General features: G+C 41.1%; 1 protein-coding gene across 1 annotated transcript in view; it reads left to right on the forward strand.

The window, feature by feature from the left end:
- Window positions 1-26,903, forward strand: part of SIPA1L1 (signal induced proliferation associated 1 like 1) — a 340,124-nt gene that overhangs the window by 215,069 nt on the left and 98,152 nt on the right. The window contains 3 exon segments of the mRNA XM_032482300.1: window positions 11,488-11,618; window positions 16,714-16,818; window positions 16,820-16,903. Of these exon segments, the coding sequence (XP_032338191.1) occupies window positions 11,488-11,618; window positions 16,714-16,818; window positions 16,820-16,903 (320 nt within the window).

The following is a 26,903-nucleotide window of genomic DNA, read 5'->3' on the forward strand; positions in this document are numbered from 1 at the left end:
ACAATCCACAAGCCTTACTCAGATTTTGCCAGATTTATATGCACTTGTGTGTGTGTCTGTATCCAATTTACTATTAATGAGTGCCCTTCATGTTTTTTTAAGTAGTTTTAAAAATTAACAACTGCACCCTCATACATTTATTTATTCATTTAATAAATAATATTTATTAAGCATTTGCTCTCTGCCAGCTGCTGTGCTCAGAGGGGAACAAAAGCAGATCCAACTGTCTTCATGGAATTTGCTCTCTGCCATTAGTGCTGTTAAGACGCTGATAAGAAGCTGCTGAACATCCATTTTTTCCCTGATTCTTAAAAAATATTTCACAAAGTCTTTTAGCATTTCTTTGTGTCCTCTATCTGGACCTCCACTTCGGTGGATGATGGAACCTCTGGTTTTAGCCTCCATTTTTTACCTTTTGTGGTTTCAGTTTCTTTTTATTTTTGTTTCGTGTCAGTTTTATCTTCTGGGTGAGGGATTGGTATGTAGCTGTCTCTGTTTTATTGCCTCTGTGTTTTATCACTTTATGTTATTTCAGCAATTGTGGCTTTGTTCCCCAGGAGCTCATTGTTTTTGTTTTCCTATAATTGTTTTTCATAAGAGCTCATCCTTACTCTGTAGCCCCACATTTCTCCACTGATATTAATTAAAACTTTTTTTTTCTGAGTTCTTTTCCTTGAATGATGTGTCTCCTGAGTTGTATTTTCTGTTTGTCTTGTTTTTTCTCTTTCACGCTGTTGGTTTTCCTCAGTTGTCCAGTGATCTTTGCCACATGTATGAACAAAGGCCTAGGAGGACTGGTGGGGGTGGCTGGCTTCCCCTGCAGGGCTGTGGGTCTCTTTCCCCTGCTGGCTTCACCTTACGTGGGGGCACTGAAGGCTAGCACTGAGAGAGAAGTGAGACAGGGAGGTGGTGTCCCCGCAGAGAGGGCGGCGGACCTGGTGCCAGATAGAACCCTCACAGATGTCAGAGTTGGGGGGGGGTTACCGTGCTCCCCGCCTGCATGGAGCTGCCTTCCCTCCCGTCTGAGTGCCTGCATCCAATTGTGGTGTTCTCCCTGCCCCTCTTACCCACCCCTCCCCTGGCAAGCTCCTGCCTCTCCTGGGCTTGTGATGCCTGAGTAACCCCTCCTTCCCGAAGGTACAGGTGCTCTCCCACCACAGTTCCAAGTCCCCTGTGCCCCAGTTTCTGCCCAGCACTTTCTGTGATGCACTGGCTGATAGTCTAAGCACTCCCTGAAGGCAAGGACTGCTGATGAGGCAGGCTCAGTGGGTGTTTCACAGTTGTGTGACTGTTTGGTGCTGATGTAAAGCATAAAATTTATTGAGTTGAGGAGCCAGTGTATCTTGTATTTATAGCATCAGGTACAGGCAGGGAGGGCCCTCTGTATAAGTGACCTTGTCTTATACTCCAGACACTGAATACTATGGTGTAGTTCCTTTTCCTCTTTTTCCAGGAAATGAGACCACAGACAAGTCTGTAGTGGTTTGTGGACATTAACCAAGACCATTAATTGATCCCCGAAGGCCCCAGACACCATTATGGAGACTGATTTTTCCTTTTGTAAACCTTATTAGACACAAATGATGGATGCTAAAATCAATGGATGACAGTTTGAAGAGAAACAGGAGGAGAAGCAGGATTTGTATAATCTCAAAGTATCTCCCTGAAGATACTTGTAAACCACAAAGAGAAATAGAGTAACTTTATAGTGAAGAAACCTGACACATGCCACCTTCATGGAATGAATCTAGGGTCCCTCTTATGAACCCATGAAATGATGCCCTGAGGTTACATCGTTTTTGTGGTTCTCTTGCCCAAAACGTATAACCTTAGTCCAATCATGTGCAACCACCAGACAAACCCAAAGTGAGAGATAAGTGCTGTTCAAAGGTGTCCAGGTCACAAAAGACAAGAATTGTAACAGGAACTGTAACAGACTGCAGGGGACTAAGGAGAGATAGTAACAATTAAATGCTACTTGGAGTAGTGAATTGGGATTTCAGAACAAGAAAGAGCATAGTGGAAAAACTAGTGAAGTTTGAGTAAGATTTTTAATAGATGTTAAAAATTCCTGATTGTGATTAATGATTGTTCTGTGTGTAGGTAGTTACAGAAAATGTTGACATTGGAGGAGCCTAGGTTAGGGATAAATGGGAACTCCTTTTGTACTATATTTGCAACTTTCCTGTGAGTCTAAAAGCAGTCAAGATAAGACTTAAAAAAACAAAATACCTGGACTTCGGGTCCAGCCAATAACAGCAGCTAACAGACGAACCATCTACACGGAAATGGGAATATTACTCATTACGCAGCTTTCTGTGTCCACGTGCATCCAAGCGAACGCCCTGCTTACTGATTCCATATTCCAGAGAATTTCTGTACTCTTTGTTTTGCAGCCTCAAGGACATCAGGGCCCATTAGATACGTGATTTCAGAACAAATTGATAACATACAATAAAACCTGTCGCTCATTTTCCAAATGCACACCTTGTTATTAACTTCAGACACCAGTGAGCCACTGAAACTAGGTGTTCAAAACATATTTGCTTTATTGTATCAATTCATTTTTCCCTCTTAGCATGGAGCCCCCACCTCTGAACAGGGGAGGCCGTGCCTCTGAACTTCAGGGCAGCAAGAGGGGAGATCTTCCCAGCTGCATTCGAGTCAGGTAGAAACATTAAGTGATGCAGAAGCTCAGCAAAAGCAGCCTGAACAACTCATGCGGACAGTTGGTCAACAAGGAGGTGAGGGGCTATGCAGAGTTTTTGAGACACGTGTATGATCCCAGCCCACGAGCCGCAGTGACTTCTGCCTTGTCTGCATTTCTGGCTGTCTCCGAGGGACTTCCTTCCAAATCTTTCAAAAGCGTTTTACAAAAACATCTTGCTGCACTATCTCTGCAAAAGGTGTTCTATTAAATATAAAGAAATTGAATTAGAGACAGGTGTTTCATTGTAATTTCTTTCATTTGGATGTTACTTTTTTTTTTCCTGAGATAGCATTTGAATTGGTATTAACACTGAAAGTAGAGTTACATTAATATGCAGCCTTTTAAAATGTTCTTTATATTTACTGAGCATTTGCAAACCAAATAGATTTTTTATACTTTAAAAAAAATCTTCCTATTATAAAAGTTATATAAATTAATCCTGGTTGTTGATTACTAGTGATCTTACTTGTCTCATCTTTTTTAATACATGTATATTCATTTTTTAAGTAAGATAATGCTCATTAAATACAGTTTTATATATTTTTTCATAGTGCCATAATTAGCTATGCCATCATTTATTTAAAGTTTCCAGCTGTTGTAAATTAAGGATTTCCAGTTTCTTATTATAAATAATTTTTACATCAGAACTTCCTAAGGTTCCCCTCCCCCCACCCCATTGACCCCTTTGGCAGTTTAGTGATTAAAGTTTAGATATTAAAATACTATCTTGCAAGAGAGTTTAAAATTTTGTGATTTAGTCATCTAGATGCTTCTTTCTTATTGCAGTAAGTCTAGCATCCGTCTGATAACTACCATAATTTCTAAGTCGTGCTGAGCATAACTGATATGTTGATGTATCTGTAGCAACTGCACTGTGATATGAAAATATCTATGATTTCTGTTGGTGTCAAAGTCACATGTGCAGCTCATATTTATTGTAGTTCGTTGCCTCCATTTATAGTGGTTGGAAATGCTACATTTCATTTAAAAGTTAGAGAAAATAAAGGGCTAAATTTTTTGTTCAAGTCCCTAGACCCCCCAATTTCTATCTATAGACAAGTTTAAAAACCCCTGGCCTTACATAAATGATCTTGTTATGTAACTTTTCCCCCTGCATGTCCAATTGTCTACATAAAGTAGAGCCTTGTAAATGAAATGGTGTGAACTTTACAGGAGCCTTGATTTTTGTTTCCAGATTGCTCTTAAGAAAGCTTTGAACAGAAAGGTCCAACTGGTATTTTAAGACTGTATAGCTTCACATTTTCTTGCCTTCTTTGAATGTTCACTGTTTTTATTTTTTGAACATTTAGTGTAGGCCAAAGACATTTTCATTTCTTTAATCACTAGTGAGATTATACTGTATAATCATTGGCTATTTGTCTTAGGTAACGGCCAATTAAAAATCTCCCATTTTGATTTTGATATTCTTTGTTTTCCCTTTGTTTCAAGTAGAGTTTTCTTTGTACTTTTTTCTTTAGTCATTTGGGTGCAATTTGTGAATGTCAGCCTTACTTCGTATTAAAGTCTACTTTTTATTGGCAGGTTGGGGGGCTACTGGGGGCTGCTTAGCAACGTAGAGTTTTAAGCCTCACGACCTCATGTAATTTTGGCAAATAGACCACCCTACTTTTTAAGAGTTACCTATGGAAAGAGTTGGAACTTCAGAGTACTGTGTACTTTGTAAATGCGGGCAATTAGCCTTATGCAACAATAATTATAAGCTTAGTGGTGTGCTTTGGGACAGAATTCTGGCCTGTGGCCAGTCCTGTGTAAGTGTCCCCATCTATTACTCTGACCTGCTTTTGATTATGATGCAAAATCCTGGGCTGTTTAGTTCTCATGGAACCTCCGCCCTTATAATTAGAACAAGCCCTTTGGGGACCAGAGACAGAACCTCTGAGTAGGGCACTTCTCGGAAAGAGCCGTTCTTTAAAGGGTTGGACCCTCATTACCTGCACTTTGGCAAACCTATGTTTTCGTTTTTAAAGCAGAATATGCTGTTGCTGCTGCTTTTTTCTTTTTTTTTTTCCTTTTTGCTGAATTCTGCCTTTTAGATCTGTCCTCTCTTTCTAACCTAGTTTCTAGTCATATTTAGATATAATGAGTTGCACGAAAACAAAACAGCTGAACAAATTGAACTCAATAGGCAGAGATAAGCAGCTTTATAGAATCATGTGCTGTGGTGAGTGGTTTTCCTAGTTCCATCCAGATTCTTCTGTCTGATGAAAATACTGACGGTCAGAGTTCACAGTGCTGACCACTCTGACGGTGGCACACGCGTAGCCCACCAAGTAGACTCTTTTAAGAAGAAAATAGTTTAAAATATGGAAAATGGTGAAAAATAATTTTAGTTCCAGCCAGTAAAGCTGAATTGTCATTGTTCCATCCTTTGACCTGCTGATCTGTGAGGCCCACATCTGTCTGCCTGGTCATGGTAGCTTTAGTACCCCCATCATACGTGATTTAAGATGCCTTTTCTAGAAGAAATGGAAGAGTGTTTACTCCTCTTTCTACATGGTCAATTAGGGTGATTAAGATTAGCATGCGAACATTTTGTCACTTTACCACTTATAATAATATGCTGTAATGCTTTCTAAAACGGTTGGCGGGTACCAATTCACAGTGCCACCAGCAGTGTAGGATATATTCTAGCCCTACCAAGGACAATTTTTCACTTCAGAAATGTTGCTAATTTTGTGAGGCCTGAGATAGTAGCTAAGTTTTACTTGCTTTCCGTTTCTTTGATCTGTGTTTATCAGTCTGTTTTCCCTTTTTGCATTTCTAAATGGACGATTCTACAGAGAGATTTTGAGCCATGAATGATAACTTTACAAATTATTTATAAAAAAGAAAACATGTATTTTGGTCACAATTATATACAGCCCAGATTATGCTGGCCTCTAGGGAAATGTACAACTGAAATATTAATGTGAAGCCTGCAAATCTCATGAAAACCAAGACAAGCAATCCAAAAATGGCTGGTTGAAGCCCTGTACCTCTTGTGATTTTATTTTCCTTTTCTTCTTTACAATTAAAATGCCAGGATTTTACTTTATTTTATTTATTTATTTTTTTGCTTTGTGTATACATACTTACCTGCATCTCATAACTGCGTGAGATGACTGTACTTGATCTAATTACTTGGAGCTTTGAACTCCTCACTATGTCCCTTCTCTAAGAATGTGAACATTTTTCTTGTTACTGGGACAGTGTCAACCAAAAACAGGGATATTCGTGTGGAATGTTCTAGAGACAGCGGAACTACTAACCTGAACTGCTTGTAAAACTCAGGAACCGGAACTAATAAGAAAACTTCAGGCTAAAAAATTTGTTTCGCTGTTAAAGGTTAAAAATGCAGGTGGAGGGACTCTACCACAAATGGATAAAACATGAGTATTTCTCCCTATAAACACCATGAAACCTGGGCCACATAGCACACCAAGGAATCTAGCTTGTGTGTGAACTGGCTAGTTAATCCCTTTTGGCATCAGATTTTATTTAGCTGTTTTTTATTTGTGATACAATTTTAGAAGATAACGTTGTATATAATGGCTACGAAAACGAGCTTGGGAATCAGTACTTAAAGCAATGTTTGAATCCTGGTATCGCTGTTGACTAGTTGTGGCTGGGAGGTGGCTTACTCTCTAAATCATAGTTGCCACATCTGTGGAAAAGAAGGCAGTGCCTGCCTTTTCGTGGTTGATGTGAACATCAGATAGAGTGCTTGGCCGAGCGCCTCACTTCGCTGCATTATATCATTCTAATGGCGTGATCGCAGTACTGGTTCTTGGCATTCCAGTTTGCTGGCATGAGAATATCATTATTTTGGGTGGTGTAATACCTCTGTTTCAGTTCATCCATCAGCAGATTTGTCCACACTTCTTGAGTCTCCCAACTCCTCTTTTCCTTCCCCTTTCCTTCCTCCAACTTTCATCATCAAAGGTGTCCTGGGCTTTCTTTAACACTTATTATCTGCATCTCCCCCATCCTCATACCCCTCCTCCCCCTTCTGCTCCTCCACCTCCCAAAAGACAAAGCTGATTGTGGGTCTGGCTGAAAGTGCTCTCTGCAGCTGACGGATAGCACCACTAGCAAAGGGCGGAGGTAGATGGCCAGGAGCATGAAATAAAATGTGCTGCAGCCTGGAGCCTGTGTTCCCCAGAGGAAGGCGCTGCGGTCCAGTGAAACTGAAGGGCAGGCAGAGGCAAGAGTGGCCAGAAGGAGCAGACTCAGGATGCCCCTAAAAGGCTGATATTTTAATTAAAAAAAAAATAAGTCTTTTGTCTTGAGATCAAAGTTTAAGGACTCAAAAATTCAATTTAAGGTAACTTGCTGAACCAAACTCTTCTATCAGAGAGTTACACGCTGCATTCAGATTCTGGAATGAATAGAGTTGTGTTCATGTAGAAAGGATTTTTTTCCTCCTATACTTCTGTAATCCTGAGGAACAGGAAAAAGAAAAAAGGATGGTGGATGGAAAAACAAGGCTTCTATTGTAAGAATAATTCCTACTCAAGTTGAAAGACTTTTTGAACAAGCAGAGTCTGATCATGACAGTAATGAATTTGACACAGGAAACCAGACCAGAATCTCCATCTATGCTGATGAAACTGAAGTAAATGAAGGCCAAATGGAAATGCTTTCCCAGAACTAATGGCTAGAGTTCTTTTTCAGTAAAAAAAATAGATTGCTATTTCTGTGCAAACACACATAGAAGTTTTTCAAAGATCTTCCCACAGTTATCAAACCAGAGATGGGTTTATTTGAAGACAGAGTCTGAAGAAAGTGTTAGAAGTTAGTTTATAATTATCTCATCAGCATTCCCCCAGCTCAGAAACGGACTTCTTCAGCAGCTGGGAAAAACTGCATAAAAATGTAGCCAAAGGTTGATGACACACCAAAATGTTTAAATGCTCTTTAATTTTTTTTAATTAACCATCTTTATTTCTGTGTAGCATTTAGTTTCTTTTTGAAATTATGATGTAGTATTTTATGTGTCAATTTATAATAAAATGATCGTGTTTAATGTTTGTATTTTTATAAATTTACATTTTTCTGTTGTAACATTTTTAAAATTTTTGTAGTTGAAATATATGAAATATTCAGTTTCCCTAGTGTGTATTTTTATGAAGGCTTAACATTTTTAAATAAAGCGTTAGCATTAATAGTCAAAGTACACACGTTCGTTTTGTTCCAATATTCAATCACTCTTTTGGAGGGTGTCTAAATACTGTCTTAGATGAGACCTAAAGGATGAGAAGACTTAGTCAAATAAAGAGGAGTTGTGGGAAGAATGCTCTAGGTTGTATTTCAGGTGAGAAGGGGCATAGTGACTTGAGAAGTTTGATACGGTTGGTTCTCACAGTTCAGAAGGACGATGGAAAAGTCCAGATTGAAACTGGAGTGACAGGCTGGTGACAGGCTGTGAGGGCCTTTGGGAAGCCACGAGAAGTATCCAGAGGAGGGTTTTACACCTCATAGTGGTGGGCAGGTTTGCATTTTAAAAGGATCATCTGGCTGCTATGTAAAGGAATTGGTAAAAGCCAGTCAGTTAGAAGATTCGCAGACATCCAGGCAAATGATGATGTAAGTCAATGCCAGTGGAATGGAGAAGTCGGTGCATTTGAGAGCTCTTTAGGATCTAGAATTCACAGAGCGTGACAGTGGGTCTGGAGTGAGCAACTAGAGGAATGCGGTAGCCGTTGCTGAAATTGGGGTTGCAGGAAGGGCTGTATAGGTTTGTGGGGAAGATGATGGATTCACTTTTGCAGATGCCGTGGAACCAAGCGAATAGGGTCCCATTAGGTCGATGTAATGATCTGGGGCTTAGAGAGGCCTGGAGCAGGCACGTAGACTTCTGAGAGTCATCACCATTGAGATGGCAGTGGACGTTCTGAGAGTGGATGGAATATTCGAGATGGGAAGAGGAGGGGAAAGTGAGCCAGCAGAGCCAAAGTGGTGGAAGGGAAATCAGGAGAGGGTGGTGTCAGAGGAGCCAGGAAGAGTGTTTCTAGAAAAAAACCGAAATGAGCAGCTGTGCCCGTTACGGAGAGTTTGAGCGAGGTAAGGACCAGAAGTTCTAATTGTTTTAACTGTAAGGCTGTCATTGGTGGCTTTGCAATAGTAACAGATTATAGTCATCCTAAAGTGAAGAATTAGGCATCTCTTTCAAGAAGTTTCCAATGGAAGAAAAGAAAAAGGAGATAACCTGAAGGTTGATAAGGAGTTGAGGGTAAGTGCTGTGCTTAAAGAAGAAGACTTGAGGATGGTTAAATTGGAACGAGCAGGGAGGGAGGGAGAAGCTGAAGATGAAGGAAGGGTGATGAGGCATCAGAGTCCCTGGGGAGGTGGAATGAGTGGAGGCCAGAATTTAGGGGGAGATTGGGTTTAGATTGTAAAGGGAAGGAAGCAAAAGCCTGGATCCAGGTAAGTGTGTGTGTGTGTGTGTGTGATGGTGGAAAACAAAGACAGTTACTTCTGAAGTGGCTCTTTGTTTTGTGACATGGACAGCGTTATCTGCTGAGATGGAGGAGAAGGTCAGTGGAGGGGGTTTGAAAGGAGAACAGAGACCCTTTAAAGTATCTGCTCCAGAGAAGGGGAGCACGAGATGAGTAAGGACGGCTTGAGGATGAGTCGAGGTTGTTGGTGATAATTGATAGCCCCCTGTTCTTGGTGAATTTCTCCAGCAGCGGAGAACAGCGATCTCCCCTGCCCTTCCTGAGGTCCATGGGGATGTGTTTGAGGAGTTTCTATAGAGCTGGGTTTCAGTGGAGTCTGTGAAGCGCAGGGAACAGGATATAACGAATGTGACACTCATCTTTGACACATCAACTGGTGTTCTGGGCTGTAGGATTAAAATATTCTCTGAAGTTAACGGCAGTGTGTTAAGCTCTCGGCTCCTTCAGTAAATGGCCCCAGACAGCTGTCTGATTTCTCTTTAAGTTCCTGTCTGCTTTTTTATACTATTTCTGTCTCCTCCCTTTCTGTTTTCTTCCTTGTTGTCAGTTGTCCTATCCCATTGCTTTCTGCATGCAAGTCTCTGTCAGCCCTACACTCTGGACTTTGTCAACATCTGGAATTATCACACCTCTGAAATCAAGCTGTGGGCTTGAAGACCAGACAGCCACGCTTATTAACATTATGTGCAAAGTAAGAGTAAATGTGCTTCGAGGGTGCACATGAGTGTGTGTACGTGAGTTTTCTGACATTTATTGGGTTGTTTCTCAGCTGTCCATACATGGGATGTTTGTTGTCTGTATTCCCATTGTGGTTTTCCTGAACTTCCATGGATTATGATAATATTCTTAGAGCACCCAGGATATTTAAAATTCTATTTTTTATAATTGTGCTTTAGTCCTTGCAAAGTATTTTCAGATATATTACACCTAAATTTTAAAATGACATGATTAGACCGCTTATGCTGTTATTTCTTGTTATTCTCATGGATTTTCAAATACATATTTTGTATGGGAATAATACGTATTTTCAAATATCTCTGCATGTTGTATGGGAATAATCTACCACGTTGCAGTGTGGTCATTTAACCACGTCACGTGTAAATGAAATAGGACACTGTAAAGTAAGTATTTTTGGAGGTTTGAAAAATAAGTTATCTACTCTAGCTTTTCCTGTATTTCTGTTTTATGGACTTCCCCATCTGTGAGCATCTCATGTGTGTACCAACCAGTTAAATTTTTTTTTAAAGAAGTACATACTTAGGTGTACAGTCAATATCACTTTTTAAATTTTCTGAAAATTAATTTAACTTTGATTCTGATCTACCTTGTTAAGAGGAAGATAAATTCAACCCCAGTCATTTGGACATGTTCCCCCAGTCCCTAAGGTTGTGCTAATAAGGTTTGGGGTCTGGAGCAATGCCACACATTGAATAGAGGCCGCTAAATCATCATCAGTCACCTGGCCACAGTGGTTGCCTGTGGGAGGCCCGTTATCCCAGCCTTCACATCTCTCCAGGGTCAGTGGCTCTGTGGGATGGTTTTTGTACTTGCCACATGGGGACCACTGGTGAGGCCCAGAGCCCTAGGTCTGGGCTTCTGCCCCACCCGGGGCACTCTGAAGCTCTTTCCTTCGAGCTCAGACTCCGTCTTCCTTGGGCTCCATGGGAACAGAGAGCTCCTCAGTGACCCACCAACCTTGCTCCTCTCTCCGGTCCAGGGAAAGCTGTTTTAATCGGCGGACGGCAGGGGGAACCACCCCTCTGTCCTCAAATTCTATTCCCAGTAGGCTTAGGGGTTTTGTGGTGGTGGTGGTTTTTAGAAAAGCTAAGATCGGGGGAGGGTATAACTCAAGTGGTAGAGCTCATGTGTAGCATGCACGAGGTCCTGGGTTCAATCCCCGTTATCTCCTCCAAATAGAAATAAATGAACCTAATTACCTCCCACTCATAAAACAAAAACAAACAATAACAGAAGAAAAAAGAAAAACTAAGATGTCCTGACACAAAGTAGCCTATTTAAACAAAAAAATATAGGGAGAAAACACTAATATCTGTTTAAAAAAATAGTAGAGTAGTAAGTTACAGAGGAGTAAAGAAAACTCAACAGGCCACCTCTGTTCAGTCTTACTTCCTCTGAGACTAAACCTGCGTAGCTATGTCTGTATTTTTATAATACACTGAAGAACATTAATCTTGGTTAAATGTGTTTACATTTTATTGATATAGAGTAATTTCTGACTGATCTAAACATCAAGCAGAATATAACATTTTTAGGCATTACATAAATGTTCTAATTTTGTTTTGTCTTATTTTACCGAAGAACACTGGAACTATTTTGGGGCCGATGAGAATCTTGGTCCAGTGGCTGTGAGCATTCGAAGGGAAAAACCGGAAGAAACAAAAGAAAATGGAGCTCCATACAACTACCGAATAATTTTTAGAACCAGTGAGGTAAGTTGCAAATGAGAAAGACTTGAGGGTTAATTGAAGTGAGAAAAAAAATAGAGGAGAAACAGTAGCGAAGCAATTAAATTTAATAGCACACGGTTACAAATGTCTTTATAATAAACAAAGACCCCTTTCATTCATTCTGGTGGTGATGGGGGTGGACTTAATGGTTTGATCTGGATCCTTTCTTTCCATGTAGCTCTGGAGAGATGCTGTAAATGAATGGGAGTTTTGATTCACAGAAAGATGTGTCCATTAAGCATGACCCAGGGAAACTGGAGATCTCAGAATCCCAAATTGGATATTGCATTTCCTGCTTGGGCAGCCGGAAGGCATCGAGCCAGCACGAGGAGCCAGAGAGGATCACCTAAGACTTAACTCACTTTTCCAAACTATTGTTTAGGATGTTCCTTGACCCAGGAAAAAAGAAGGGGACCCTCTTCTTCTTGCATTTTCACTGTACTGTCTTAGAGCTATTCTCTGAGGCCTGAAGTGCAGACTATTTGAACCAGAGTCTCTCTCATTGTGGGTAAAACAGGTTCTTGGAGCTCTTTAGGAATCCTAAGTACATGTAATATGTGAGTTTTTATTTTCAGATGAAATTCAGGTCAAAGAAAAAAGAAAAGGAAAACAGTCAACAAAGCTTTTTTTTTTTTTAATTCATGAACAAGTTTGGGACTATAAGGTTTTTGTTTCCCTTTATCTTCTTTCTAAACATATATGTCGCTGTGCCAGCAATCAAGTCACTGCCTTTTCGAGCCAAATCATGTTAGGATTGTTGTTACGTGTTAATGCCAAATCCCCCCTTGAGGTATCTAGAAAATAATGGTTTTGAATCTAGTTTATATAGGGCATTTGGCTTCATTTCCCCCATTGAATACAAGGCAGGTTGCAGGGGTTGGCTTCACTTAGTCATTGTTCCTCAGCTTGAACTCTGGGGAAATTAAAAATAGGATATTTGAAGGCATGACTTTAATATCAAATGTGTTGTGTATAGAAGCCAGAGAGAAATGAACACACACACTCCAGTGTCCTTTTTCTCCACGCCAGAGCTCAATGGCTCCGTGAAGCCGGGTAGATTCTTTTGTTGCACAGGAAAAGCACGGAGAACACACTGTGCATTTGAACGTGGATGTAGGTAGTTGCTCCTTTCTGGCTTCCCATGTCCTACTGGATTTCTGCGAGCCTCCGTTACCTTACTCCCACCTGTTTTTGCCCTTCCTGTCCTTATCTTTTTTCCCCTCCCAAGGCCCCTCTGATTTAGGTCCTTGTCATATTTTCCCTTTTCCGTGGTTTTTATCCATTGTAGTTTCTCTTCTTGCCATCATCCTATTATCCTTCGTGAAGAGGGTTGAAGTCCTCTAAATCGGCACTTTCTCGGATCCTGTCTCTGGTCTCCAGGACTGTCCCTTCCAGCTTGCTTGGCCGGCGCGCTGCATCCGGTCCCAGCCTCTCTCCCCTGCATAACACCTGTCCTGACGAGCGCTGTCCCTCTGCTGTGTTTGGTGACCCACATTTGCCCTTCCCACCTCTGTGCTCTCGCCTCCCTCAGCCTCTGATGCTCTGCCTGCACCTCCCACCACTTCTCTGGTCTAGCCCTTCAGCCCTTTTTCTGCCAACCCGGGTATTTGACGGTCTCTTGGGTCAGTTTCCTTAGCCTCTGATCGAAACATCCAAGTCAGCTGCTGTTCATGGTTCAGAAAAGCATTACCACTTGTTTTCACGTTCAAATTGATGTTTAACTGATGACAACTCTGTTGTTAACAGTTGTTTGGGCCAGAGACCTTGAAGTCATGCTCCACTCCTCCCTTCTGCTTCTCTCCTGCCTCCCACATCTGGCCTGTCAGCAACACTGGTTGACTTGGTCTTCCAGATGTGTCCAGAATTCAGCCACTCCTCGCAGCCCACTCTGCCAGGGCCAAGCCACCCTTATCTTTCCCTGAGAACTGTTCTTGCTGCTTCTGCCCTTCAGCCCTGCATCCTTTCAGCCCAGCAGGGATCCTTTAGAACTACAGTCCAGATCCTGCCATTCCTCAGTTCCGAATCTTTTCATGGTTTCCCATCTTCTAAGTAAGTAAAAGCCATTCTCCTTGCTAGCCTAGGAGACTCTCCACCTCATCTCCCGTAACTCTCCCTCCCTTAGTCTTTCCCAGCCTCCCTGGCTGCCTTCCCTCTGGGGAACCTTGGGGCACCCCCACCTCAGGGCTCAGGGCTCGGACAGTCCCTCTGCTTCTGTACCCGGTGCTCTCCGCGGGCAACCTCGTGGCCACAGTGCTCTCTTTTCCTTCTGACTTTTACTCCTAAATCACAGGGGCCTTCCTTAGCCACTGGGTCTAAAATGTCTACTCCCCCATATCCCATTTCATATCCAATCCCAGGCTTTGTTCTCTTTCATGAGCACTTAACCACTGCCTCACGTATTGCCCTTACGTATTTTGTGCCTTTTGTGTCTCCCCCCGGAATGTGAGCTCAGGGAGGATGAGGACTTCCATCTGAGTTGGTCCTTAACTACGTGCCTGATGCCTAAAATAGTGCTCTCCCACCTTTGTTCCTTCCTTCCTCTAATGTTTGTTTTATTAATTGCCACTAACTTTTGTGTATTTTTTTTCTTTCCAATAAAACTAATCCTTAAGTGTGGTTTAACTTTAATATCTTTATGAGACTTTTTGTAGAAATAAAATGACAGAAGTCCTTTAATGGAAATACCTCTCAATGTTGGTCCTGGTCCAGAGCTCCTGCACTTTGTAGGACGGATGCTTCACTCTTTTCCACTGAAGGCAGTGCACTGAGTATATATAACTAAGACTTAATTCTCAGGCCTTTGTAGGGACTTTTCATGCTGTTAATTTCTCCTGTTAATAAATCCATCGAGAAGAAATAAAACAGTCACCTCAGTGACACTCCAGTAGCTTCAGTAAATGGCATCAAGATTATAGAAATACAAGCAGATCTTTCGCTTCAGCAGAGATCATCATTGTGCAACCTAAACAAAGAAAAAGGGACCTTACATGTATTTGTAAACACGTTTGTTTATGAACAAAACCTGGCCTGTGGGTGCAGCATAAGTGCACAGGGAGTTAGGTGGACTCTTCTCTTGTTTCTGGAACTCATTAACAAAAATATCCATAATCCTAGTGATTCAGGTATAAAAATGAGTCATTCTTTGTCTCATCTGCTCCGGCCTCCTTGAGGTGGGCTGCTGTCTGTCCGTGGTGCAGGATTAGCCATGATGAGCATTGCTGGTCTGGGTGTCTCAGATAAAAACACCTCTAGTCTGCAGTCCTCTGTCCCCTGGTACGTGTCACCCCTGCAGCCCCCTGTCCCCCTGCGTGAGTCACCCCCACGGCCTCCTGTCCCCCGGCAAGCGTTACCTTGTGGGAGGAGGAGTGTGAGAGTTGTTCTGCCGTTTCCTGTGATTTAAAAAACAAAACAAAAACTGTTTCTCTCAAATTAGATATTAAGTCACAGGAAAATGATGTTTCGTACACAAGCAGTACTTGAAAACAAATTGTAAGTGAAGGGAATAGAGTGCAAAGACCCCAAGCCCCGTTTTCTTGACCCGAGAGTCACAGGCGGGTAACCTTGGCTCTTCCTCCCCCATCTCTCTTCTCCGTCAGTTGGCACGTGTTACAGATTTTACTTCCCTGATGATTCTTCCTTTGGCTTCCATTTTCCCTGCTAACCCTGTATCACGCCCTCTTTGCCCGTTGCCTGAAGACTGTTAGAGCTTCCTCCTCACTATATCCTTCCTCTGCCTGCAGTTTCTTGCGCAGTTCACCCTGTTTGCCAACTGACTTTCCTTCCATCATTGTCCCCATGCAGACAAGCTCTGAGATGGCCAGCTGAGGCCGATGAGGGGCCCGCCCCTCGGGGTACACGTGACCCACCCTTTCCCACCCCCTCACAGCTTCTCCACCCCTCTGCTCCCTCATGCTGTCTTAGAATCAGCTAAGGAATACTTATATATATAGAATTCCCCATAGGAAACATCCAGTCTCTTTCCTGCTCACATCCTGCTCTGTCTCATCTCCATACCTTTGCTCTCTGACATTGTCTTTTTGTAGAATTTGTCCTAGACTTCAAGGCCCCTTTCTAGTGCCACTCATTCCACGAGGGCCTTTCCTTATGCCCTGAGCCCCTGCAATCCACTCTCTGCCTTTGGACTCTTCCTAGAACCTGACCTTGTGAAACTTCTCTTAGTTAATATATCCTCCTAAATCATGTATTTCTTACTTCTCACCCTCTTAGACACCACACCCAGCCCTCGAGGTTTACTCCCATCACGGTACAAAGCCACATCACCTACACGCTTCATGGAACTTCATTCAACTTAATGGGTTTTTTCCTCAAGTCCTCTTGCAGAGTTTAAATTATACTAACAACTTAGCCATGTGCAGAATTTTGAAAATGAAGACGACTTGAGGCTTTGTGTCTGGTTCACTTTGCTTCCACAAGTCATCATTACTTAAGGAAATTTCTTTGCTTATGTTTGTATTTCATAATAATAGAGGGTATCTCAAGAAAAAAAGGAAAATGCAAAGTAACTTTAAATGCTGTTGACTGTGCTGCTTCTGCACTGACTGTAATCATTGTCCTGTTGCAGGCATTCGGGGATATGAGTTTAAGCTCATATGTAAGTTTAAGCTTGTCGCAGGACATTACAGAACATAATCTACTCCCACCCTTACCTTTTATAAGTCAAAAAGGCGTAACATCTAAATTCTAAGCAATTAGTCTTCAGATGATCTCTGGGCTATTCCCTTAATTTCCTGGTTAGTGTGTTAGCGGCATTGTGTAGCCATATGGAGACCTTGATCTTACTGAGCCCCTTAAGGAAATAGGTACTATATTTGGCATTTAAGGAAATGTCCTCAGAAGGCTGCATTATGAGTCCCTTTGGACTCGCCTGGGTCTTCTTGAAAGGGCTGGCCTCGTTTCTCATCTATAAAGAATCTTACGTCACTTCCCTCATCCTTCCTCCCTCACTGGCTTAACCAATGAAGTGGCATTCTCAGCCCCCTAAGGGGGACCTCAGTCGGACCTTTCAGTGCCTTTGATGTCTTTGCTCATCTCACCGGAATGTGGGTCTCTCTTCCAGCTCATGACCCTGAGAGGCTCAGTGCTGGAGGATGCCATTCCCTCAACGGCCAAGCACTCGACAGCCCGGGGGCTGCCCCTGAAGGAAGTGCTGGAGCACGTGATTCCCCGAGCTCAACGTCCAGTGCCTGCGGTTGGCCTTCAACACTCCCAAAGTCACGGAGCAGCTCATGAAACTGGATGAACAGGGGGTGAGTCTGGCTTCCAGAATACGGACCTGGATATTTCTATACTGTTTATTGTGAAAGAGCTTCTCTTTGCAATTACTTATTTTCTTTTTGAACTCTCTGAACTCCGAATATCTCTCCTGATGAAATTCTCTATGTCAGAGTTAATTAATACAGTACTTAAACAATGTCCAGCTCTTTTGGTAATCTCCCCTAAATGCAGTGAATTTTTTCAAGTACACCAGGAGTAAGTAATAGCAATATAACGGTAGTAATAATAGCTAACACTAGTGAACGTATTCACCAGGCTCTGTTTTAAGTACCTTAACATGTCCCAATTCACGTCCCAGCCCCAGGAGAGTGGGACCATTATCATCCCCATTTTAGAGACAAATCTGAGGCACAGAGAGCTGAAGTAGTGAGTCTTAAGTGCACACAGTAAGTTCAAAGCCTGCACCACACCAATCTTAAAAGCTTTAATTTTTTGTCCATTAGTACCACCAAAGGTGTTATTTTAGCCAAGATTTCTTAATACAAAATTCAGAATTTTAAAAATTTGGGTCCCAGTGCTGACCATTTTCTCACCCCCATGCTCCCTGTGCCCTAACATGGGGCTGTTGGTCAGGATGCAAATGAGGGAGAGGAAAATCCATATTGAGGCAGCGGAGGAGCAGAGAATGCAACGCTGTGATCTGGAAAATCCACCACCCGGACAGTGTATCCACATTCCTCTTGGAGTCATTTGAGCACATGGGCTAGTTTTGTCAGATGTCGTATTCATACGCTCTTACTTTAACTCTTCCCTTGACCATTTCAGCCATATTGCATCCTAGCACTGAGTAATTAGCTTTACCATGCATTTTTAGAAAGTTCTCCCAAAAGTAAAATTGGCCTCATTATTGAATGCCATTCTGTGAACAAATCTTGATGGTATTTTCTTAACTAAGCAAATATTTGAATTTTATTAAAATGAATGGGAGTTCAAAAAAATCAGTTTCAAGGTATATTCTTTCTTTTAATTCAGCCAATAGGAACATATTAGGAACCAGTAGTTGGGCGTAACTATTCTAATCATTGCTCTTTTTGTCCATTCATTTCACGTGTGGTTAAGCACAGCTAATGTTATTCCGTACATAAATTTCAAGCAGGCTGTGAATATCCATGTTTATAACATGTAAATGTGAGCACTTTGAATGCTTCAGAAGACTACTGATACATAAACGTAACTATTTGGGGCACTGATTTCTGTTAAATATTTTCAGCATTTATTCTAACAAAGGAAGAGTAGAAAGATGATGATTAGCTTCAGCTTTACAGATGCAGTCTTTTCAGTTACTATGGTTTTCGAAGAGAACAACATTTGGACATCGATAATGTAATCATACTCTGAATATTCTTAATCCAGCATTAGAACAGATTATTTTGTGTAAAGGAGGTATTTATTTTCCTTGCCCCTTTGTTTGATCCACATTAAATTTTAAAATGGGTGCCCCAGTTACAGACATTTTATGGGATCTCTGGCACATCCCATATCCTCTTCTAGTGGCTATAAAACATTGGACCACAGATGGGGCCGCTCTGTGATAAGCACTTTATAGTCCTATCAATACAGAAAAATAAGAAAGCTATAATGAGTTTAACTTAAAGGTACATTTATTTAATTCACAAAACTGCCCATTATTCTGAAATGATGGGGTTCTGATTCTTGGGGAATATTAAAATATCCTTTCCTTCATAAATTATTGATGATAATATATTTCAGTTCTTTTCTTTATGCCTTCTCGGCAAAATGAAAATTTTGGTACTCTAGGTGAGTCTCCCCAATTTTATGTTGGAAATTTAACCAGGCAGTAGAATCTAGACGTTTAAAACCTGCTATTCTGCATGAACAGCTCTGTATCTCCGCAAAAGGACACCACCACTTGGCCCCTCTTTTCTATCTTCATAACATTCAAAGCCAGGATTATTCTGATAAAAAACAGACACTGCACGTACTTAGGTGTTTAGTCTGGGGAGTCATTTTTGGGGTAGGAAATTTTATTAACGCCTTGGAATCCTTTTGAGAAACTTATTCTGGTGCCTTTACAAGTACAGATTTTCAAAAAGAAATGCTCATAAGTGCAGTAGATTATGCATTTGAATCATTGCAGAGCATTTTTGGTTTTCTTCTGCATCATTTTTTGAAATTTCCTGCTTTGTACATCCTTATATTTAAAGAGATCCGTAATATGAATACCAAGAAACTGGACTGACTAAAAGGACATCTCCATCTCCCTTTAAATTTTGTAAATGATTCCTTTAAAATCTTTTCTACTTTAAACAGCTTACACAGTTACGCTTGGAAAAAGAAAACACTATTTGCTTGCTGTATTGTGGCATTTTGCCTTTCAGATCTTTGGTGCTCTTTTTTATCCTTTTCATTTTACCACTTTTAAAAGCTGGAATGAACAGAAGAACAAATTTAAGTTATATCCATATAATATAAAAGATAACATTTCACAGAAATATAAAAATTTATTTTTCATTTGACTCATCTCTGATGGGTATATAGAAACTGAAATAGGCATTTTAATTCCAAAGTTTTAGATAATGATTATATACTTTGTGGCTTATCCAGACTTCCCCATTCTCCTTGCTGATTCTTTCCTGGGCCTTTCACTATTGATTGATGTCCATTTCCATTATCATCTAAAAGGCAGTAAGAAGATGAAATAACCTACCAATGATTTCACAGTGTCAAGAATTTAGAACAGTTTGTGACCCAGCAAATTTGGATCAACTCTGGATTTAGTTTATCCATCGTGGTCCTAGATCTTCACTTTTCAGACAATTGAAAGCATCTCTTAGGATGAAAACACATTAGATAAATGTATATGGTTACTTATTACACTGTTCTAAGCTCTTTACCAGCACCATCTGATTTAATCCTCATGGCTCCCCTGAGCAGCAGGTTCTAGGTATTGGCCTGTTTTACAACTGAGAGGACTGAGGCTTTCCAAAGTTCTCAGTGCCGTTTTCCCTCAGACATTCTGACCACTGGATACACATTTGCACAATGCTATCTTTTATTTTTAAGATGTGCGCATTTTCATATATTTTTGCTTATCTCGAATTATCTTGATCCTCAAAACTCCACTGTGAAACAGGAATTTCATCATCTATTCAAGCCAACTTTTTAATAATATGGCTAATTCCATTACTTTTCAATTTACTGTATCAGAACATCAGTCATTCAAAACAACCTTTATCTCATCTGCTCTGTGCAAGGGAAATGAAAGGCCATTATGCCAGGGCTGTTTCAAGGAATTCACATGTGTAACACACTTAGTGCCATGCCAGGCGCGTGGTGAACACTGAAGAAATATTAGCTGAGGTTGGTAATGATAAAATAATAACTCATCAGTGGCCCTTTACATGCATTATCTCATTTAATCTTTATAAGCATCCTGTGAGAAAGCTGCTGTGAAATGTGGCATAATACATTATGCTTACTTTCATAAGTAAGCAGGACTGTTTCAAATCCAATAAACGTTACTGAGTAACCACTCTGCAGATTATTAAATACTGTAGAGAATAAATAGGCTGGTGAGACATAGTCCTTACCTGTGCAGGAGACAAGTTCATAAATTACTGTCATGAAAGGTTAGTTTAACATAATGAGTTCAATATGAGACCTGCAAACAGAGCAGTGGAGGTACAAGCCATTGGGGCCCAGTCATGGTTGGTTAGATGGACCGAGATGAAATGGACCTGTCATCAGGCCAGAGAATAAGCAGTATGGTGGTCTGGGCTCAGAACAGTAAGAACAAAGTACAGCAGGGGAAAAGCACAGAATGTGGTTATAGGACAGCAGTCCGTCCCGCTGGGCAGGCAGGAGGGTGAGGCAGTAATAAAAATAGACTTTTTTTTTTTCAATTGAGCAGTGACTAAGCCAGGAACTGTGTGAAGCAATTTACATGAATTATTTTAATTAATCCTTAGAATCCTTTGACGTAGATGCTATTATTGCTCTTGCTTTGCCGTCAAGAGCACGGAGGCACAAAAAGGCTGAAGGACCCCCAGAGCACAGTTATATCCAGGCATTCAGACTCCAGAGCCCACATTCTCACCCAGGACACCGTCCCCTCTGCCCCTCCCCTTGAGGGGGAAAAGAAGCTGGAAAGTTGACTCCTGAGTTTTACCGCTGCAGGCTTCAGTGCCCAATATTAAGTATAACATGTTAAACCCAAATCAGCCTCGAATAGAGCCTAAAAATATTTAAAGTCCAAGTGCCAGTTTGCAGTAGAGAAAATTGGAAGACCTGTTTTCATTAGGAAATGTCAAGTTTCATGTACCTAGTAGTGATTTCACCTAAATGAGTGTCTCTGCTGTTTTTCTAGATACTTAATTAAAAATATAAAGACATGAAAATACATATTGGGTTCTGTATTCTTTAATATGTTACCCTTGAAGTTATTGAGGTTAAAGGAGAAAAGTAGTCATAACTAATTAGGTCTGCAAGATATATCTCAAGAATAGATGTAAGGAAAGAAGCAGTGTTTATTTGGTAATGAATGGCACTGTTCCTTTGATTAAGGGCACAAATGAAATTCTCTGCTGAAGGAGTCTGTTCATTGCCCTGGTGCATTATTTTATTGAGGATAAGTGGTTTTGATCAGCCACTTTCTTCTTTGATTCAGGCAGCTGGATTTAAAGAATGAACCCCAGGGAAGACATGTTTTCCAAAATCCATTTTGTGTGAATGAAGACTTGGCAGAACAATCACCATTCCTGAAATTTCAGTCTTCTTGTTGCTTATACTATCAGCTAACGCATGTTTTAAAGTTCATCTGGCCACCAGACTGATTCCCTGTGTACATTATCAGCAAGAAATGCACACGACAGTCATCAGGTCAGGGAAAGAAGGCCATGGCCTTGGTCACTTGGTCTTGTGTGTTCGCAGGTAATGATTTCACCGGCTCTCCGTGCCCTTTTGCCTGGGTGAGGCTGGGTGGAGTGCTGGCTGGAGTCCTTTCTGGTGATGAGATTTATGATGAGCATGACTGGCAGCAGTAGCATTTGGGAGACATTTGGCTGCAGTAGGACTGCAGTTTGCATTGATGGAGCTCAGCATGGCTAAGACTTGCAGTGAGGATTGATTCTTTGGTTCATAAGCCAAAAAAAAAACAAACAAAAAAAACAGAGGAACTGATTGCAGATATTTCAGTCTTCTTGACTTTAAATTGTGGATTGTGCTTTAAACTCAGCTTTAAAATAAAAAGTTTTCTTTCCCTGCAGGACTTAAGTAGCTAGTATCTTCAGACAGTTCAAAGTGTCTCCATTGAGGGATTCCGTTTGCACTCTGTTCCCACCCCTCACCTCTCTCCTCCCCTGTAGTTATCACTTTTATTAGTTTCTTGTGTGTTCCTATGTTTCTTGCGTAGGTAGTCTTATTTCCCTTTTTCTTATACAAAAAATAGCATGCTGTAGACACTTGCTTTTTCACTTAGTAATATATTTTGGAGATCTTTCTGTGCTGGTGCACAGAAAGCTTTCCTACTGCGTTTACGGCTGCGTAATATATTTTTAACACCTTTATTGTGGTATAATTCCTGTACAGTAAACACATATTTCAGATGTGCCTTTTGATGAATTTTGATAGATGTGTACACCTATGAAACCACTGCCATAATCAAGACAGCTAACATTTCCACCACTCCCCAAGAGGTACAAATTTCGAATTCCCAGTTTATCCCTTCCCACTTGATTTAACCCCTGGTAACCGTAAGTTTGTTCTCTATGTCTGTGAGTCTGTTTCTGTTTTGTAAATAAGTTCATTTGTGTCCTTTTTTCTAGATTCCACATATAAGTGATGTCATGTGGCATTTTTCTTTCTTTTTCTGGCTTCCTACACTTAAAACTGTTCTGTAGTTTATTTCATCAGTTTCTCTATTAACAGGCATTCGGGTTGATTCTAGTCTTTTCCTATTGCAAACAGTGCTTCAACGAAAAGCCTTTTCCTGGGTAACTGAAATTCATCTTAATGTCAAATCAACACAAGTACACTTATCATTAATTTAATACTTAATATGAAGCTTTCTATTTTTGTGAGAACTCTTGTATAGCATATTATTGATAAGATATTGTTTATTTCCTTTACATTATGCCAAAGATAAAAAGAGACTAGAATATGTCTGTGCATGTGTATATAAACAATTTTGACAGCATCTCTATCAGGTTGTTTTTTTTTTTTATCATCATTTTCCTACCCAGTATCCGTATGTCATTTTTTAAAGCAATTTGATTGTTTTTAGTAATTTCTAATGAGGATAAATTTTCTAACTAGCATTTTTCTAACTAACACTGAGTTTTTCCACTCTCTTTGTCATTCTTTTGGGAGGACAGTCTAGCAAAAAATCTTTAGGAAGTAGTTCAGAGAATTGTCATGTTTATGAAGAACAAGCCAAAGTAAATGCCATCAGTGTGAATCATGAGGATGTGAAAAAAGGACCAAGGTCTTCGGGTCCAGTAATGGTAGAGTGATTTGCCTCAGATCAGCCCACCCACTGAGAACAACCAGAAACACTGGATGAAAGGTTTTTTTTGTTTTTTTTTTTTTAATACATTTAGACTTTTGCTTCTGGAGATACAGAGTAAATGTATTTTTTCCCTATTCTTTTTTTGGCGGGGGAGGGGGAGGCATTAGGTTCCTTCTTCTTATTCACTGCAACTAAGAACCTTGTGCATTGCATAGAAAGCAAATGTGAATCTGAAATGTGGAAAGAACAAAGACGTTTCTAGAATGCTGAAAGAGAAGAACTCTCACTATGGATTTTACCCAGCAAAAATGTTCTTTAAAAATGTAGGCAAAACCAATTTCCAGTGGCGGGGGAAACAGTACAGGGGTTGAGGCTGTGAGTTGATGCAGGGGTGGATGGCAAATGGGAAACCAGGAAACTTGGGGTGATGGAATTGTTCTGTATTTTGATTGTGGTGGAGGTGCATTAGAATTCATTGAATTGTATGCCTTCACGACTTGCAGGTTACTACTCAGAAATAGTAATATATACCAGTGGTATAGTAATATACTACTCTATAGTAATGCCAAATAGTAAATGTATACCGAGAAAGTGAATTTTTACATGAAGACAGATTTCTGCTACCTGCCAAAGTTAAGAAAGAGGGGCTAGATTTACCTTCCCACCTGAAACAACTTTTCAAAACTAGACCCAGCCATGAAGCAGTGGTACTTATCATGTTGGACAGCAGGCAGAGAAGGACAATGATCACTGGGAGGTGGGAAACAGACAAACAGTAAGATGGCACCAGCTTTCTGCCTGAATTGTTTCCAGGCTGCGGCACAGGGAGGGGTGCCCAGGTGAAGCCCAAGGAGACTGAGATGTGAGTCCAGGGAGGTAAAGGAGACCAGAGTTTGCAGGGCTGAGAACTGATAAATCCATGTATTTGAGGAGACTCTTTGAGGCCAGAGTAAGAACCACTCTCAGATTGAGGGGTGCAAATCCTCAGACCTCTGCCTGGCTGAGAACAGTTTCTGCTCATTGTTCACATGGCATTGGGTAAAGTCGCAGAATGATTTTGCCTCAGTCGCGGGGCAAAATTGTCCTCAAATTAAACACTGCACTGAGAAGACCTATCATAGCTTAAAAGCAAGAACTGGAAAGATGGAACTATGGCCAAATAACTGTGTCCCAGAACAAAGCTCAGGCACTCATCAGGGATTCACGGCCCACACGTTGAGAATTGCTGTACTGTAAAATACCTCGCAGTGATTATTTTAAACCTCTGGATTAAATCAGACGAATTCAAAAGGTTTTGTAAGAAACGAAGAACTGGGTTGTTCTCATGGTCTGTGCCACCCTCAGTGGCCTTCCTCTGGTTGTGATATCGCGGGAGAAGAGGTGACAATGTGGAACTTGTCAAGAGGTCTCTGAGAACTTGATTATTCAAATCTTTTCTACTCTGACTTTGTCATCCGTCTTCCCAGGATCTCAGGGCTGTGTCAGTCATTTTTCAGTACCTGTCCCTTTGATTCTGTGTCAAAGCGCCTATTCTAGAAAGGAAGAGCAATTTTATGTACTGTTGGTTCCCAGCTGTGGGAACCCACGTCACTTTTGGTGGATGCTGAAAGACATTCTTTATTGAGGTTCAAGAATTTTATCTCAGATATAACCTCTGTCCTGTAGGATTGACCCTCATCACTTTTTACAGTACAAAATCTGGTGAGTGTCCAGACACCTCCGTCAGTGCTCCAGAGGAACAGCTGATATGCAAGTATGAAGTTGTGTAGCGTGACTCCACGATTATCCAAAAGCAAATCCCTCAACTGTGGATAAACTACAGCCTCCAAGCCTGGCATAATTGTAACTCTATTTTGAACACTATGTAAAAGTATTATATATTCATACACATGAACCCATACAGATGTGTTTGTGTGTCTGAAAAAATGCTGTTTTATATAACTTCGTAACAATTCAAAACCCCCAAACCATAGCCCTAACTCCCTTTACATACGCTCTTTCTCTTGAAATGTTCCTTATTACATTTACATAAATCCTCCTTAACAACGTCTCATCTTCTGGCAGGGAATATGGTTGCTAACTAAGGTTTCTTGGAGCCTGAGTTCAGAGAATGCTACCTACCTTGATTTAATTGCAGTGGAAACCAAGGATGCAGGCGTAGTGACACCTCCGAGGACAGAGCCCTGACCTTTGGTATAGTTTCAAACCAGAGGAAACTGGGCATTCTAACAAATGTCCTAATCCCCTTAACGGAGCCTTCCTTTCACAACAAGCCAAAGCCAGTCTGTGCTCCTGTCTGTAGGTGGAGTCCACTGGAATATGAGAAATCCATTGTTTCATTGTCCTTGCATCGTCCTCTGCTTCTCTAGGGCTTGGGGGGAAGTTCCCTTATCTTCTCTCCGCAGTGAACTCTATATACGTATAAGTGAATCCTTTTGAACGTTGCCCAGTGAAATCTCAGGCCTTTATCTAAGAAGTTTAGAAAGGCGTCCACAAATCCACTGTCACTGTGATACTTTCTGCTGAACAGGATGGCCTTTGTTTTACTTTGTCGCATCAGAAGGCTGGTCTGGGAGGCACAGAGGCAAACAGCAAATGACTCCAAGGCCCTTCCTTTCCCCAGATGCTTCCCTTCTCAGATAGCTCTCCCTGCAGGGAGAGAGTACGGATCTGGCTATATTAAGGACCTCTTTTGTAATAGACATAAAGCCCACCCCTCCTGTTTTCGTTTGTTGAGACCTAATAGGGTACACAGCTCAATTCTAAAGGCAAGATGGAATCTCTAGTTGTGGGAGTTCCCCTCTAAGCCTTAGTCACATCCAGACCTTTGAAGCAGGCCAGCTGCCAGTGGTGTTGCGGTAGGTTTTATTCTTTTTCTTTTCCTTTTTAACTGCATGTGGTACACAAAAAAATGAACTAAATCCTAAATGTGTTCGTGAAGAATTAAAATGAAGTAGCAATAATGCAAGGTTGTACGCTGTTGTAGAAAGATTCCAGTATCAGTAGATACAGTTACTTGCAAGTTTCAGACTTGGAATTTTGCCTCCACTCACTGGAGTTGGCAGAGTAAGGCAGAGTCAGTTCTGTGCAATTCTAGAACTCCTAGGGAGGTCTCACATCTATGGGTCGTGTAAAAACTGTTGCATCTTCCTTGTTGGTTAGTTAGCATGTGGGGTGGGTGCAGCGGGCAGTGAGAAATGTCCAGGTTTAGGAGGGTAATAAAACAAATGCAGGCACCATATAGTAATATTCCCAGTGGGATCTGGGGCAGCACCCCCCAATCAAACACATTACTCTTTCCACAGGGGAAAAAAAATGAATATTCACAGAAAGAGGAATAAATTAAAAGCATTAATGTCAGCTCATCTCCAGTTTTGCTGCCAAATGTGTTTGCTTAAATTTGGTTTTTACCTTTCAACTTGAGAATTGCAAGTAAGGGGCTGTGGACATATGTCACAGTGACAGAAATAGAGCAAGATGAGCGTGCTTGAATCCTGGTAATCTTT

Source organism: Camelus ferus, chromosome 6, assembly GCF_009834535.1.
Source record: "Camelus ferus isolate YT-003-E chromosome 6, BCGSAC_Cfer_1.0, whole genome shotgun sequence".
Lineage (NCBI taxonomy): Eukaryota > Metazoa > Chordata > Mammalia > Artiodactyla > Camelidae > Camelus > Camelus ferus.